The sequence below is a fragment of the Ochlerotatus camptorhynchus genome, unplaced genomic scaffold (genome assembly GCF_037179485.1).
Source record: "Ochlerotatus camptorhynchus isolate MF236.1 unplaced genomic scaffold, CSIRO-AGI_Acam_v1.1 ptg000074l, whole genome shotgun sequence".
Lineage (NCBI taxonomy): Eukaryota > Metazoa > Arthropoda > Insecta > Diptera > Culicidae > Ochlerotatus > Ochlerotatus camptorhynchus.
The window spans coordinates 436,429-453,277 of NW_027040564.1; the positions used below are offsets into that span (position 1 = coordinate 436,429).

Sequence of the window (16,849 nt, forward strand, 5' to 3'; positions counted from 1 at the left end):
GAAAATTAATAGCACTCGGTAACCGACACTTTTTACATCTTTAGCAAAGACTAAATTTAGATATTTTCGATAAATAGTGATTAAATAAGATACATAAATACTACTACTTCTCCCACTGTGCAGTAAGTCCATCCTGGCCAGGTGATGACGATGACGACGGCGATGATGATGTTCACACGCGTCCCTATATACGCAGCACCATTGCTGATCCCGACCGGCCGATGGTGGAGTAGGCAAAAGCGTATCGTGGACAACCAAATCAACCAAATACACATAAAATCGACGGCGTCTGCGAGGGAATCACGCAAATCGAACGGACTCGGCCGATGATGGGTAGCGTAAATTTCTAATTCTTCTTGTTGTTCCTTCAAATCACTTCTTCAACCATATCCGAGGGGACAAGCGCGCCGCGGTCGCGGATCGTGTCGTCTCACTCGCGTTTGGTTGTCCCAGCGCCAATTTAATAATGATTTGCACGAAATAAAGTTAGTCTCTTTGTTCATTCCACCGGATTAACAGCTCGTCCTCTCAGGTACGGAAGATAGTGAGGTCGTAAAAGTGGGTTGATGAAAATTTCGATAGAGTGAAGACTTATAAGGATATCTTTTGTGTGAAGAGTGGCCTAAAAATTGCTGAAATGTGACAACGATGGAATTGATGGACTTTTTGAAATGTGATTGGTGCATGCAAATTTATGGACTGTTTCAAAATTGTATGTTTTGGATATGTGATTGAATTATGAAGTATCAGTGCGCAGTGATAAGAATATGGAATTCTATCATTGGAGGATTTTAATCAAAGTGATACCATTTTAGAAGGATTATATAACCTTTTCCTACTGTGTTTTAAGTGTTAGTTACATAACTAGCCGATAAGAAAATGAACTGTTAATGATGAATTGAAAACACAGTGATGGTTCATAATGCAACGTTGATGAAATTATTATAAAAAAAAACTGCATGCAAGGTCCAGCTACTGAAGTCACGTATAATAACTAAAATTAAGGACCGCTATAATTTATCATAAACTGTTGCAATTCAGATGTTGAGAAAAAGATTATGAACCGCAAATAAATGTTTTATAAAATCCTGCTTGTGAAAATAGCTTAGTAATTTTGTTCAACATAAATTTCCGTTATATTAAAATTATTAAAAATTTGGTGTAGTCTGCTAAATGTTTTCAAATTTCGTATACACTGACCCTATAATTATGGATCAGTCAGTCTAGCGTGTCAATCAAATGGAAGTGGATCCATAACTGTGGGCAGCCCCATAACGTGGGTAGATCACCTTTTCGTGGTACGTTACGGGATGTAAGATCTACCACCGATTCCTAGTACTGGAACACATCTTAGCCCTTGTTACTTTCTATGCCTTGTTGATAGTGATCTTGAAACAAGGAAAAAATGAACTAGTTAGTCTTCATCTATGTGATTCCTAATCTTCTATTCGTTGTTCACTAGTTTGAAGTTGGTAAGGCTAGGGTTCTGATGTATGGTCATTATCGGTATCATTGCTTATTTTTGTTGCTAAGGAATCCAATTTTGACTGACAAAGGGGCGCGCCTTTGGAGGTTGTTTCAACTTCGAAGTGTGGGTATAAATAGTGGGACCTTTCAGTTAGAATCGGTTCCTTACGATGAAGGCAAGAGTGACAAGTGTATCAAAACCGAATATTTCATCATTTCTCAATAGTGATGAAGTAATACAACATGCACTAAACTAAGGACACGAGATATACTACAATACATCAAATTGCTGGTCGCAGTGGTGTTAGATCCCGAACAGAGGAAAAAAATAACTGTGGGCGATGCTTAATTGTGGGGTCAGTGTATATCGATCCTGCAGATCACTACAATTTCAATTAAATGCTTTTTAGGCCTTGAAATTTACAGAATCATTCATGATTAAAAAAAAACTCAAACGTACCTTCAGAACTTGAGTGCGGTAAAAATCGATAAAACTGTTTCAAACACATCGTCGGCACTTGAGCGAGTCGGTGATCATCTCTTTTTGCCAGTGGTAGTGGGAGGGAATACCCCTCATCATCCCTTTCCAACGGGGGAGTTTGGTAAAGAGAGATGATCAAACCGATTTGTACCTTCCTTAAAAGCTGTCCTTACTCGCTTTCTACTCTCTATATACAAGTTTCACACTGCCGTACTGTAACGGAACTATTAACTCTATACTTTCATCTCCTAATCTATCGTATAAAAAATACCATTTTAGTCTGTTATTTGGAATTAGCATCTTCAACTATGTAAATTACTGACTTCACGCAGAAGTAATACAAAACATATAGTCAAAGTATTATATTTAGATTTATTAAGCAGTCAACGACAGTCGGATGGTTACATGTCACTGAATAGTTTAGAGAATATTTCGCGACCTTTTTCTTACAATTAAAAAGCATGTTTTAATCCATTTCTACACAAATATTTTATTATAACTTTATGGCCTTTTGTGTGACTGTAATATAAAACCATTGTAAAGCAAACAGTTATTTTTCTAATATAGTTTTGAGAGAGATCTTGAGAAACCTATTTATTCTCCATTAAATTTGTCTTAAAGCAAAAAAGGTTTAAAGACTTAAAGTGGTCATGTTATACGATAGATGAGGATATGAAAGTATAGTGTTGATAATTCCGTTAGAGTACGGCAGTGTGAAAATTATATACAGAGAGTACAAAGCGAGCAAGGATAACTTTGAGGGAGGTACGAATCGGGTTGATCAACTTTCTTTACCAAATCCCCAGTTGAAGAGTGATAGTGAGGCGATGGCAGTAAGCGGTTGAAATCATTCACTACACTTGCATCCTGGATATTTTGTAATTGCTGAAGTCAATGCTTTTTTCACAGGAGGAGGAGGAGGAAGGGTTTGATTTTCGTCTGCTACTGTTTCCGACGCTGATTCCATTTTTCGAAGTTCCTCTTCCGCTGCTGGATGGGTATCGCCGTTTCTTGACGCAATCGATGCGATTCCAGTTTTCAGCGGTTTTAATATGAGAAGGGATGCCTTCTATATTTGTATGCAAGCATTTATTGAAGTGTATGGCCTTAAGTTTAGTGAAATTAAACACCACTTTTTTAATTGTATCTAAAAATATTCTCCAATTCCAATATTTATGAGGCTCGTATTTTATAAGGCCCTACAGAGTCAAACATTTACCAACAAATGTGATTCGCAGTTAAATGTTGTCACATGTAACATTTAAAAATGCAGTTTTCTAAATTACAAATGGAAGAAACGATTTATCTCATAATTCCAGCAACAATCAAACTAGCAAATTATCAACATTCCGTTTTTTGCTGGCTTTTCTTAAGATTAAAATAGCTTCGAAACAGTTTCAAAACGGTTGTAGAAGGCACATCAAGAAATGCAAATGCTCTTATAGTAGGTTTAAACTGACGTTCTGGCAGCATTCTATAGTGTGGACTCTTCTGGCTCTTATGCATTTTATGCTGGTTGAAAAGAAGCAATGATAGTACAAATATTCAGTCCGCATCATGCCGGATCTTTTTTCTTTTTGCTGAAGGAAGTGATACTACTACCTAAAACTATTATTCCTCTTTGATTCCGAGGTAATCCTGCTTGGCCATCTACTTGGAAAATTCCTCTTCAATCCTACGAATTCTTATAGTAATCTGGCGCCTAAGCACAAAAGAAAAGGATAATCGCTTGATCCCCCTTCTGATGAAATTCAATTGAGCAATCAATTTGATATGCTCACGGATGATGTGAATGATTCATCATCCAGACAAAATTCCCGGCTTAATGCCAAAAAGGAAAAGGTTCCCCCTATTGTTGTAACCACTGCAGATTTCCATGCTCTTCGCAAGCTACTTTTGTTTTCACTTCAAATTGGCCGTTGGGGTGAACTCCGTGTATTGTCTGAAACCTTGGATGGAACAAACGTCTTCTCAAGTACCTTACTGAGAAGCAGCACACATTTTTTACTTATGACAGCAACACTGAACGTCTGTTCAAAGTTGCCGTGAAAGTTTTGCCCAGTGGTTAATCCATGGATCAAATCAAAGATGAATTGACTAAATTACTTGGAGTTAGGCCTGTCCAAGTAATCAAAATGAAAATGAAATCCCGTCCTGGTGATTCACGCAACGAGATTTCCAACCAGTTTTATTTAGTTCACTTCAAGTCTAGTGAACTAAACAACCTTAAGGTCTTAGGAAATTTACAAAAACTCACCCAGTACCGTAAGTGCCAGGAATGGGGTCACGGAACCAAAAATTGCTACATACCAACTAAATGCATGAATGGTGGTGATTCCTCTCACGCTAAGGATGGCTGTCCTGTGAAGAAAGATCCTTAAAAAATTAAATGTTCAAATTGTGGTGAAAACCACAAATCAAATTTTTGGGCATGTAAGACTCGCAAAGCGATCCTACAATCTCGTTCTAAGCGACAGGTAAGGAATGCTCCACTTTCACGACCAGGTCCTAATTTATCTGCTGTTAACAATGGTCAGCGAGTGACAAATTGTACATTCGAACCCGCTCACAAGCTTCAAATTCTGCATCTATACCTCTTTCTAACAATGTTCAGCAAGAATATGGAGCTACCTATTTTGAACGGAAATTGTAATGATTTTGACTTAGGTAGCATTACTGCTACTAAAATGGAGTTTTTACAGAAATCATTAATGCTGAAAACTAACTCTAACTAACTGAAGTAAAATCTTTGAAAATAATTCTGAATAGAATGATGCTTCACATCAATACGAACTTAATTTTTGCAGTTGAACAGTTTGGACTTCGCTATGGGCATTCAACTACTCAGCAACTCTTAAGAGTTACAAAAGTCATTCGTTCAAACAAATCTGAATCACCCCAGTAGGCCTGGGTTCAATCCCAGTTGGCGCCACCGGGATGTTCTGAGGCATAACATCTCTGATCACGCCTTCCTTCGCAAGGAAAGTAAAGCCGTTGGTCCCCGGTTCATGAGTTGATGGGTCGATAGGTAGGGTCCAGGTGTGGGAGCTGCTTCCCTGGCGTCGATAGCATTGGTGCTCCAGGTGTAGGAGCTGCCTCCCTGGCGTCGGCAGCATTGGTGCTCAGCACGGAAAACAAATCAAGGAAAAAAAGTTCTACAGGTAAATTATCAAAATTCCAAATCTGAACGACTACCTGTTAGAGTTGGAGTTCCTCAGGGTAGGTTTTTGTTTGTTTGTTTGTTTATTAAGGACATTTTACATCTCCGCGATGCATTCATGTCCGTACGGTATGTATCAGGGTAGGGTTCTTGGGCCTATATTGTGTAACGGTTTTACCTCGGACCTCCCTGATTTGCACCAGGGTTTCCACATATGTTTGTTCGCTGATGACACAGGCATTTCCGCTAAAGGAAAAAGTCTTCGTGGTATTTGCAGCAGACTGCAGAAAAATTTAGATATTATCTCTTCTTATTTACAAAAATGGAATGTTTCGCTCAAAGCTTTCAAAACTCAACTTACAATATTGCCACATAAGCCTACGCACTTAGAAATAACTATTTTTTTGCGTCCGAATCCGTCTTTGACATAAAAGATGAGACGTTAGCAAACATGTCATGTAATATAAGGTGCTCCGAGACTGAAAAGTTCGTTAATCGACGAAAAGTACGTTTGATTGAGCTATATTTCGCGTCTGTTATGACTCAAATTTATGTCAAAATTGACGCTCGTATATATCACTCCCGGAGCACCTAAATTTACATGATTTTTTCTAAGTGTGTAGAGCTTCCTTGAAATATCTTGAATTAGTACTTGACCAAAAATTAACTTTTAAAGATCACAGGTCGAGAATAGGACAGCGACACTTAACCCTCTGATCTATAGCCGAAAGGGCAGAGCCCTGTTCTCTACCTGCTATGGGGTTTGGGTTGAAGTACAGGTCACAGTTGTTACATGTACTTTGACAAAGACACGACTTGTAGCTTGGCAAAAGGTGCCTTCCAACATGTTTAATGCATGTTCATATGGTCCTACTCTCTCTCGCTCTCTTTCTCGTACTTCCGTTCTTTCAAATGTCATATTTGCTCTACACTAGAGTACTGTCCAACTATGATTTCCGTTCATAATCATAATCATTTAAGTTGAAATGGCCTACTATTAGATCACACGGCAGTCACAAACCCTTAAAACGTAAAGAACCATATTAACCCTTCGTCTGTACAAAAAAAAACTTACGTTGTCTGTACCTTGAAGTTAATTTGATCCCAAATTAAAATTATTATATCGCAGCGAAGATTCAACGGATTTTTGAAATCTATAATGTATTGTAAATTAAATTTAATGTACATTCAGTTGACAGTATCTAAGCTTATTTTAAGGGGCGGATATGTCATAGGGAGGGGTCATTGTAAAAAAACTCCCATGAAGTGGCATATTTCGAGGTTACAGATGTTTATATCACGAGATTCCCCCCGTCCCTAAAATAGGTTGTTGCAGCCTTCTGCTAATATAATCAGGAATACAAGGTCTTCAAAACTATGGATAGCGTATGCCAAAATATAGTTACCAGATGGCTCTAAAACGAAAATGAGCAAGTTGCACATTCTTATATTATATAATGCTATCTACAGATACTGCTGATATGTATTGTTCCCATCTTCGGCAAAGTTTTTCAGATGAATAAAACCTATCTTAAGTAAAATAGTTAGAACAAATTTGGTGAAAACGGGAAACTTCTATCTAGTCAATATGTTAAGTTAGGGCAAACAATTCAAAATTAATGTTACTTTACCTAAAGATAGGTCTTGTCCATCTGAAAAAAAAAACTGAAGAAAGGAACCATCCATACGAGCAAAATCTGTAAATAGCGTTACATACTATGTTAAATGCATAGTATATAACGCTATTTAGATAGTGATGACTGGAATAAGGTGATCTGGTCAGACCAGACGAAAGTTATGCTATTTGGGTCACCCTTGATACCATCGGACCATACCATCAGATAGAAATTTTGGTCCATGAAATGTGGTCCTGGGCCCACTCCAATCTTTTTTTGATATATATTGCGGACAACCATGGCTTCTTGAGAGCTACTCTGCCCTTAAGACTTTTCTTATGAAGACGATTTCCATCCATGACAGATACGTATTTTGACTACAATGTGCAGTCTTCATCAGTGTCATTCCCACTAAAGAACTTATCAAAATCTAACCCCCTTAAGTACTCATCCCCTAGGTAAAAAAGTCAAGATCACAAGACACTGATGAAGACTGCACATTGTAGTCGAAATACGTATCTGTCATGGATACCAAAATTAATTAAGTGGAATTAAATGGAAGATAACCCTTTTTTGCTGTTTTATTTAAGCATTCCGCTAACAACCCAATTTCATTACATCATTATGATGGCTATCAAGCCTTTGGGATTTTCCTTATTAGAGAGTTGAATAGATTTTTTCTCCTTTAGTTTACTTATATCTTTGGTTTTTATTAGTTAGATAGGTTCCGATTCAACACATTGTAGTTTCATTTTTATACCTGTGATCTTGACTTTTATACCTAGCGTATGAGTACTTAAGAGGGTAAGATTTTGATAAGTTCTTTAGTGAGAATGACACTGATGAAGACTGCACATTGTAGTCGAAATACGTATCTTTCATCGATACCAAAATTAATCAAGTGGAATTAAATGGAAGATAACCCTTTTTTTGCTGTTTTTATATTTTTACCTTTACCTCCAACCCCGATAGATCCGCCCATGAAAAAAGTGTGATAATGTTAACTGTTTTCAGTTTCCACTCAATTTACTTTGAAAATCATTTGAAATTTTAGAAATCCATTGAAATTTCGTTAAGATACGGCAATTTGAGTTTGGGGTCAAATTCGCCCCAGGGTATAGACAGCTTAAGTATTTCAAAAAAAAATCTAATTAAAATGTTTTCGTGTTTTTCATAGCCTATTTGATCTAATATTACAGAGCTCCTACACCTGTCATCTATCCACCATTACAGGTGGACGCACCTAGTCACAAAAAAGTTAGTAAAATTAATCGACAAATTAAAAAGTTACAGCCTTTCAAAGGGGCCTGGGCTCAAATTAACCCCACGATACAGACGAAGGGTTAAGTATCACACCCAGACATGTTCCGGATGCCCCAAAAGCGATGGCCAAAATATGAAATCTCGATTTCTTTTTCGAAGGGACGTATCAGCATTTTTAAACAATGCATTTGATCGTCGATTTGGCGTGACTGGTAGCTTGCCCACGCATGCTAACACTACCATCAGATAGGGGAAATTTTCCCCTACCTGATAGTGGTGTTAGAATGCGTGTGCGATCTATCAGTAACGCCAAACCGAAGTTCAAATGTATTGTTTACAAAAGCTGATACGTCCCTTCGAAAAAGAAATCGAGATATGGTCATCCGTCTCCTCAAATCCAATAAGAATTCATTCAATGATAACACACGCCAATTTTCCACACAGCAGACTATCACATACAGTGTATCTCAATATGAACTGTACAGCTGTAATTTTACAAAAACGGCTCTAAAAGTACAAGTTAAAAATATATGTATCAGAATTTTTGGCGATCAATTTTGAGATACACTGTAGCTCCCGAGCCTTCGGTTTGACGGATGCCAAGCCGTTTCGGCTATAGTCGTTATATTCATAGTCTGGTGGATCTCGGGAACCAATTGAGCTGTCAAATAGCGGAACCAATCGAGCAAATCACGACTAACAACAGAAAAGAGCACATCAGTTGTTGCGAACAAAATTACGGAAACCGTTTACTCGTGGCTCAAGGCTCGCCTACACAAACTAACACCATCTTTAGGTTGTGGAAAATTTCCCCTATCCGATGATGCTGGTAATTTATCTTCTTTTAGCGATGAAAGAATAATCATCGTTTTGTTTATAAAAGTTGATAATACCTTTTCAATTGTTGGTCTAAAATATATTAAATTGGTTCCGCCTTTTGATAGATAGAAATTCTATCCGCCAGACTATGAACATAGCGACTATAGTTTCGGCATCTTCTGTTTCTTGAACGTTTTCAGCCCGTTTCTTAACTTGGAACGTTGGATGTTAATCTTCGATGTTCTCATTTTTTTTGCCAAATCTCGAACAGAGGTACTTTTCTTATTAACGAATGCTTGGTGATCTTCTGGTCCACTTTTCGGTCCACCGGTCCCGGTTTACGGCCGTATTTCGATGTTTCATTTGCATTTTGATGATTTTATATAAAAATGCACTTTTCGCACACAAACTAGTTGAGAAATTAGTAAACAACAACACACATCGACGAACAACTAATAAACTTCATCGGGGTAGAAATGGCGGTGAGTTGAAAGTGTGCATATACATACTTTCTGAAACACCCCAAGGGGTAAGTCACTCAGCACATTATGCCGAAATTAGATTCGCCACTGCTTAGGCACATCCATCGGCAGACCTTCGGCACAGTCTCGTAGCCATCGGATTGTTGCAAATAAAATGGGAGCACTGCTGGACAACTGTCATTGAAGTTGTTCACAACATTACGTGTTGTTTGACTGTATGTTCAGGGGCATCCTTTAGTTGAATATACCAGAGGAACTCAGACCAGCAGTTCACTTATAGATCTAAATGCGAAATGTAGGTTCTAGAGTGAGCTCAAGTGGACTTAATCAGACCCCATTAGTATCTTTAATTCAAATAATGCTGCAACTCACACTAAACATTCATCATCCTCTATAGTCGGTCTCCAACAATGTTCCCCACCGGTTTCGGCCGCTGATAAACCGTTTGGCTGAAAAACGATTTCCTGCAAAGTTGTAGCTGATAAAAATTTCTATAAGAATAGCAATAGAATTTGTTAACAGTTCAATGTGTAAAACGGCTAGAAGACAACGAACAAAAAGTTTTGTTTTCCCATGGTAATTTCCATATAAACTTCAAATGATTTGTACCAGGTCAGTTTCTCACTAAATGAGTTCAAATTTTGGGAGGCTAAAATTTCCTTTTATAAAATCCAACAGCAAATATTTGTTTCTGGCATGGTTTATGGGATGAATATTGCTCCCAATAAAATACATCTTATATGATTGATATGAATATAGTCTTGAAATAAATTTCAACGATGTTATCGAATTTTATTGTTCCAAAAGATAAGGGGCTCTGGAAAATAATTTATTGAAAAAATGAGTCTAATGCAATATATACTTTGCTCAGGTTCTCATTGTAATATTTCTTCACGGCTTATCCAGATTCCAGCACTAGAACTGGAAATTCATTAACCAGTTCCATGAATTCGTATAATGTAGATATTAGTTTATTGCACACATTTGAAATATTTGAATACACGACACCACCGAAACGAAATAAAACTGGTCAGTGGTATTTTTCATCTCTCTAGCAAAACGAGCACAACGTTGCACTACCATTTCATTGCAGGGGAATTGTTCTTACTTCTTGCTCATTGAACGAGCTCAATCTCGAAGTCAGCAGTGGCCCAGTGAAACCGAGCGAAGACACCAACAGCATCACACCTCAACAGTCTTGGATCGAATCCCAAATCAGCTACACTAGAAAAGACGCAACTGTGAAAGCTCCCACTGCGTGATGCTTATTTTTAGATTTATCTTAAGAATCAATCAAATATATGTGTCAAAACAAGGATTTAATTTCATATAATCTTTAATTAGATTGATTTATGAAATGGTTATGATATTTTTACAGACAAACAGACGTAACTTTTTGAGTAAAATTATCTTAAAAACATAGTACCGCATAGTACCGGATTGCAAGAAATACCGAATAAATAGAAACGTCAAAGTGATCCGATGATAGCGCTGCGGCGAGTAATTCGCGGAAACGATAACATTCAAACCAATCGTTAAATGCGCAAACGATGATCCAGGATAAAGAGCTACGTCTGTTTGTATGTGATATTGTACTGAAAAGTAACCCATACAATCAGGGTTTCAAATGCATTTCAGGTGATTCTTAAAATTTGACCGATTTTCATTTATCATATGACGAGTATATACAAGTTATCAGCTTATCAGCATATGTAATTTAACTGACACATTTTCAATCATTGCGTTTTCATTGGATTTTCTAATAACGCAAATTTATTAGACTTCCACATAACAGGAATATGTCATATTGGTTCAGTGTAGATACGTAACAGTGCAGAATACAGTGTTGCCCACAAAACAGCAGCATTATCATCCCTTTAGATTAACAATCTCTTAAACAATTAATAATTATTTAAATTGACGTTTGGCAGAAAAATATTCTTCAAAGTTGTTTTTTTTTTATATTAATTTATTTGTACAGGCTCAATCGAATAAACTTTACAGAGCCAAGTTATCATTTGCATTATACATGATTAATGTCTTAAATCTAGAGTTAAAGGAATTGAACCGATTACTCGCGGTCGTCTCGAGGTTAGTGGAGATTTACAATGTTTTGGATGGGGAAAGGGAGAAGGAGGTTTGAAATATGATTTATTATACAAATATTTAATTAATCCTAAAACATGAACTTATTTCTATTCATCTTGAAAACAAACATTAAAAAAAACTACACGCACAATACACAAACTAAACACAAGGTTAATCAAACTTACAATCTAAGTTTAGTATTCATCAAGTAAACATAGGGGAATTTACGTATTCTCGTCAATCTAAGCAGCGTCTGCACTTCTACTAGCATTTTCTCAGCGTCACGCACATATATGATGTGTCTGTTTGTTTACATTCATCTGCTGCTTGCTTCTCTATCCATTCCAATCGACAGAATTTTTCAAAACGTTTTGAAAGCGTTTTTACAACGCACCAAACTTCTCAGGTGAGTGTGACTATTGTCGGCAGTCTCTTTTTCTTCGGCAACCTTCCCATTAGAACTGCGTGTTAACCAGCTGTTCTATTATCGGCAACTCGAAATCAACCCCATTTTGTAGTGCGTATGCTTTATTTGAAGAAAAATGTAGCATTACTGGATTGCTCGATCGTTCAAATATAATCAGATTGAAGCTGAAAGGCTAAACAATCGTTTGGACACATTCAGGGAAGTGCGTTGATGGGAAAACATAGTGAAATTAGCGTTTAAATTTTGGTTGCCGAAAACAGTCAATGGGTGCCGAAGCCAACATTTACCCTATATGAGTTTCATAAATTCCAGATCACGTCTAGCCAAAATATCCCGAACTGGAACATTAGGTTGTCTACCTCGAGCCCGAAGGGAATCGCACAGCTCAGATCTGACTCCACGATGCTCAGCACAAGACCAAAGGATGTGATCGGCGTCTTGGTAGCCTTGCCTCTTCAAAGTTGTAGCTAAGAAAATTTCCTATAAGAATAGAACTACTTATTAGTGCAATATGGAAAATAGCTAGACGGCCATGGATAAAAAGTTGTGTTTTCCCAGACAGAAAAAAATCTGAATTTTAACCATCGCGTAAAATTTTCCCTCGTTTATTTTTGAGCTAAACTTGGCATAATCTTTGAAATTGTTTGCAAGCTTGTATACAAAATTCTTGGTTTATGTGATATCGAGCTTAAATTTACATGAAATATCAAGTAAATTTACGCCAAATATAGCGTTATTTTCAAACGATGCATAGTAATATACATATCAACTTCAAATGGTTTCTGCCAAGTCAGTTTCTTACCAAATGGGTTCAAATTTTGGCAGGATAATCAGGACCAAAAATTTCAATTTTGCATCAGTCTAACAGACATGTCGCAAATGCTTATCGTAGCTGTTTTAAGATTAAATTACATTACGCTTCGGGGGCACACGGCAGGGTATGGCTCATGAAGTGCTCTCAATCTACTGAATCGAACGAGATATTTTAAAGACACACACCTGCTCCACATAAACAAATGTGCTGAGAACTGCTTCGAACTCGCTACTGTCCGTACCGTTCAATTAGCGACGAGGGACGGCACCTCGATTGTTCTCCTCATTATTCAAGATTTTGAACCATTGCCCAGACGAGAACGCGTTCACATTACACCTAGCTGGTTACCGATAGTCCAAGTTTCACCCTTCTTACCACCATAGATGAACCACCACCGCGGCGACGTACAAAAGAAGGAATGCAGAAAATGTCCTCTTTCCAATTCTAAATTTACGATTTCTAGATTGCACCGTTGTCACATTCAGCTGTGGTCACACTCACCGTTTGCTTCGCCGCCATGGCAATTCTTCGATCCATTTTGGCTTAATGATTTATTTTCGTCCGCAATCCTATCGATGATGGTGGCAACTCAAGCTTTTGACAGATGCATAATTAATTGTTTAACGTTTGTTTTTATTTCTGTTTTTCCTTTTAGAAATAAGCGCAGGTAAAACGAACACTCCGTAGCCATGGATGATGAGAAAACATCAGCCAGAGTGGTTGTGAAAAATACCCGCGGGGCTGAACCACTGGATATCGTCGATGATTTCCAGCGGCGCAAGCTGGTGCTGAACAAGCACTGGGTTCGGTAAGTTGAGCTGATTCTACTATGTTTAAAATGTCTTTCTATTGAAATTTACGTTTTTTTTTCAGCCCAAAATTCCTCCAGTACAACTACATGTACAACTACCGCCAGAACTACTACGATGACGTCATAGATTATCTGGATAGACGGGCTCGCGGAATGCCCGGTGATCCACCGAAGCCCCAATACTGGGCCGAGCGCGTCCTGCGAACTGAGAGAAAGTTAGTTTTAATTTCGCACTTTTGGTTAACATTGAATTTCTAATTCCCCATCATGTTTTCATTGCAGAACGCCAAAGAGTGTCGACGCAATGTACAACTACACCAACATCGGTCTGAAACGGGATGACAAGAAGCTTATGTACACTCTAAGTAATCAGATTACATCGTACAATTTCCACTCCAAGCGCTACATTAACAGCAAATATGCCAGAATTTTGTAAAACCCAACTAAAGCATCCGGCATACCACAACGAAAAAAAATTCGGAAACTCGCTTTAACACCATTTTTGTCAAACGCTTTCAAAACTACCAAAGGCGGATCGGAGTAGGCGACTGTTCAAAGATGCTCCTTAACGCAGCAACCGGCGCCCTCAAAACTGCCTGCAAAAAAATAGCAAAATGAAAAAAATACATTTTCCCGCTATTTATCCCCCTCCCAAACGGAGACAATCCCCTTCCTTTCCCTCATTTCCAGGAAATCCTTTTCCCAACGAGAAGAACTTTCAAACTACCTTTTACTAACTCTAAGAAGCTTTCATAAAAAAAAAAACAGAAATAACAGAGAGACTACAAACAAAAACGAAAACATGCAAACGACAATCTTATTAGAAAACCCATTTTACTCGAGCACAGGGGGCAAAACGACCTCGTTGTTACAGTAGAACCATTTTGTCCTGATTTTAAACGGAAATTCTAAAACATAACCTGTAGCTATTTGCATATCTTAGACCTTGTAGACGCATAGAAAGAGACACGTTAAAAATCCTTAGACAATTCTAACAAAATGATTTGATTTCTTTTTTCTTTTTCTTAAACTTATAAAAATAAGCGCGCACTTTAACCTAAGAAACGATTTTTTTTTTTGAAGCAATCATCCCAAAAAATCTATATCAATAATTGCTAATTGCAGAATGTTTGATTTTTTCTTCACATATTTTATCTCTTATAACCCGTTTGCTTACTGATATTCAACTAAACCAAATATTATTATTCGCATACCCAATATATATAAACGACGTTTTTGAAAACATGTTCAATTCTTATAGGTAGAAGACAACCGTTGAGATCTTATACCGTCTACCGCGTTTGGTGGTAAAGAAAATGGTGTTCACCATGTGCTTTAAATATTTACATCGTCTAGAAGATCCAGACTCCAAGTAAAATAAAATAATCACTATTTTCTTAACACCAACGATCTATAAGTTTGAGAACAACAACAACATCCAAAACGACATCAACAACACCGATGTCACCAACTTTATTCATGAATGACTAGACCGAAGCCGATGATCTTTATATTGCAGTTTATGTTTAAGGGACTACATCCTGCTTTAATCCTTGGATTCATTGATATTTCTACTTTTTATCTTTTAGTTAATATTTTTTTATTTTGCTACCCAATATGATGATATTTGCTACTCTACCAATGAAATGAGTTTACTTTATCACCACTTTATATAACTTTTTTTTTTAATAATCACTCACAAGAGTTTATAGTTTATTTTAATTGCGCAAGATTAACTGAGAAATTACAGAAACCGATGAAGAGAGAAGCGAATGTGTGTTTGCGTTTTATTTTATGATCACTTCCAAGCTATGTTAGGTGACTCAGTTGGAGGACGTGTAAAAAATGACCCCCAGGGTGCTTCAGAAAATCATTTCAGAAACTTCTAAACATTAGGGGAACTAGGGGCATTATGAACACCCGGGGCAGATTGGACACCATCTATATTTTCCAAAATATCAACATTTTTTTCAATTTTGATGCAACAGATATTTCATTTCTATTTGTCGTAACTGGGCATCATCCTACGCGAGATTTGGCTGGATTGCGGTACTTATTCAAATAAGAGGGCTTTCCGTGCCAAGTTCTCGATCGTAGTAGGCTGCTGGTGTTTGCTGATCGGTACTCGGTGGTTGCCTTGGTTACCGTCGACAGAGGGCTCGGTTGCTCGTCGTTCGGTCGGTTCGTTGCTGCAGTTGCTTGGTTGATTTGCTGGTTCAGCCGGGTTGCCTTGGTTATCGTCGAACGACAGAGGGCTCACTTGGGGACACTCGCTTCCAGAAGAAGGAGAGGGCTCGCTTGTTCGTCGTGGGTTGCCGCTGTTGCTTAGTTGATTTGCTGGTTCTGCCGGAATGCCTTGGTACCGTCGTTCGGTCGGTTGGCTATCTAGCTGTTGTTCCTTCCTGCTTTCGAAGTAGATGCTACCTTTTCAGCGTCAGAATGAAGAATGACCCACATGGTAGTAGTAGTAAAATTATGTTTCTATTGATTGTGATAGTACATTGATTTAACATTTTAATTGATTAGTCTACCTGGTTCTTCATCTTTAATTAATCATCTAAAATTAATTTGATATTCTAATTGATTATTTGCGTTTTTCAACTAGTTAACAGAAAACCCTTTTGGGGGTGGGTTTTGTTTGAATTGAAAAAAGTGATAACCTACCTAACTACGAGTACAACTTAACCTAACGTGCTAGATCACGTATGATCTGATGATTTGATCTCAGACAGGTGTCTCTGAACCTTTCCATGATGAGTACTCTCCGTTGACCCACATGGACAGTACACCCTCTTTAAATAACTGAAGGCTTTTACACTTCAACCAATCAGAGATTTCGAAGGGAATTCAATCTCATTAGGGAAGTTCAAATATTCTTATTATCAGGGAAGTTCAAATATTATTATTGCTATTTTTATTATTATAATTAGTAATGTCGGGTACCAGTTGATTAATAAGGACATGACTTTGTTAATAGTTCCGTATTTTCTATTCTGAATATTAAAACAAATTTATTATTTTCCAATTTTATTTTATTTATTAATTTTATTCGCTCATCGCACCTTTATACTACACTATTCCGAATAAGAAAACTAATCTGATAATATGTTCCTAATCATCGTAAATTCCTGAAGAAAAAACTACAAGACACAGCCCTAAGGGGTTGTACGCAATGGTGACGTAGGACTTTGTGGTCTTATATAATAAATATTATTTGTTAACTGCAGCAGGAGCTTGTGTTTTGTGTAGGAAGAGGAATTTGAGCGGGGTTCTCTCTGTTTATACTCTTTGGAATGAGGCGCTTGGCATAGATGGCTCACAGCGACTCACGAAGAGCTACTGATTCCGATCAATAGCGGTGCGGCTTCTTCTTCCTTCTATGTGGGCTGCAGCTCGCTGCTTGCAGGCACCCTTTAGTTGT

General features: G+C 37.6%; 1 protein-coding gene across 2 annotated transcripts; it reads left to right on the top strand.

Moving 5' to 3' along the window:
* Positions 1–429: 429 nt before the first annotated feature.
* Positions 430–15,196, top strand: fln (flightin). Of its 2 annotated transcripts, XM_065217351.1 has the most exons (5): positions 431–532; positions 13,273–13,425; positions 13,491–13,643; positions 13,711–13,793; positions 14,690–15,196. In XM_065217351.1, the coding sequence occupies exons 2-5, from the start codon at positions 13,307–13,309 to the stop codon at positions 14,737–14,739; spliced, it is 405 nt and encodes a 134-aa protein (XP_065073423.1). In that variant the 5' UTR covers positions 431–532; positions 13,273–13,306; the 3' UTR covers positions 14,740–15,196. The 2 variants fall into 2 exon arrangements, with proteins under 2 accessions (XP_065073422.1, XP_065073423.1); XM_065217350.1 differs by lacking the exon at positions 14,690–15,196 and having other exon boundaries at positions 430–532; positions 13,711–14,682.
* Positions 15,197–16,849: the final 1,653 nt, after the last annotated feature.

Bases quoted from the DNA above. Each gene is read 5' to 3' on its own strand.
- fln (XM_065217350.1), top strand. From the start codon at position 13,307: ATGGATGATGAGAAAACATCAGCCAGAGTGGTTGTGAAAAATACCCGC. The intron at 13,426-13,490 runs GTAAGTTGAGCT...TTTTTTTTTCAG, and splicing joins CTGAACAAGCACTGGGTTCG to CCCAAAATTCCTCCAGTACA. The intron at 13,644-13,710 runs GTTAGTTTTAAT...TTTTCATTGCAG, and splicing joins GTCCTGCGAACTGAGAGAAA to AACGCCAAAGAGTGTCGACG.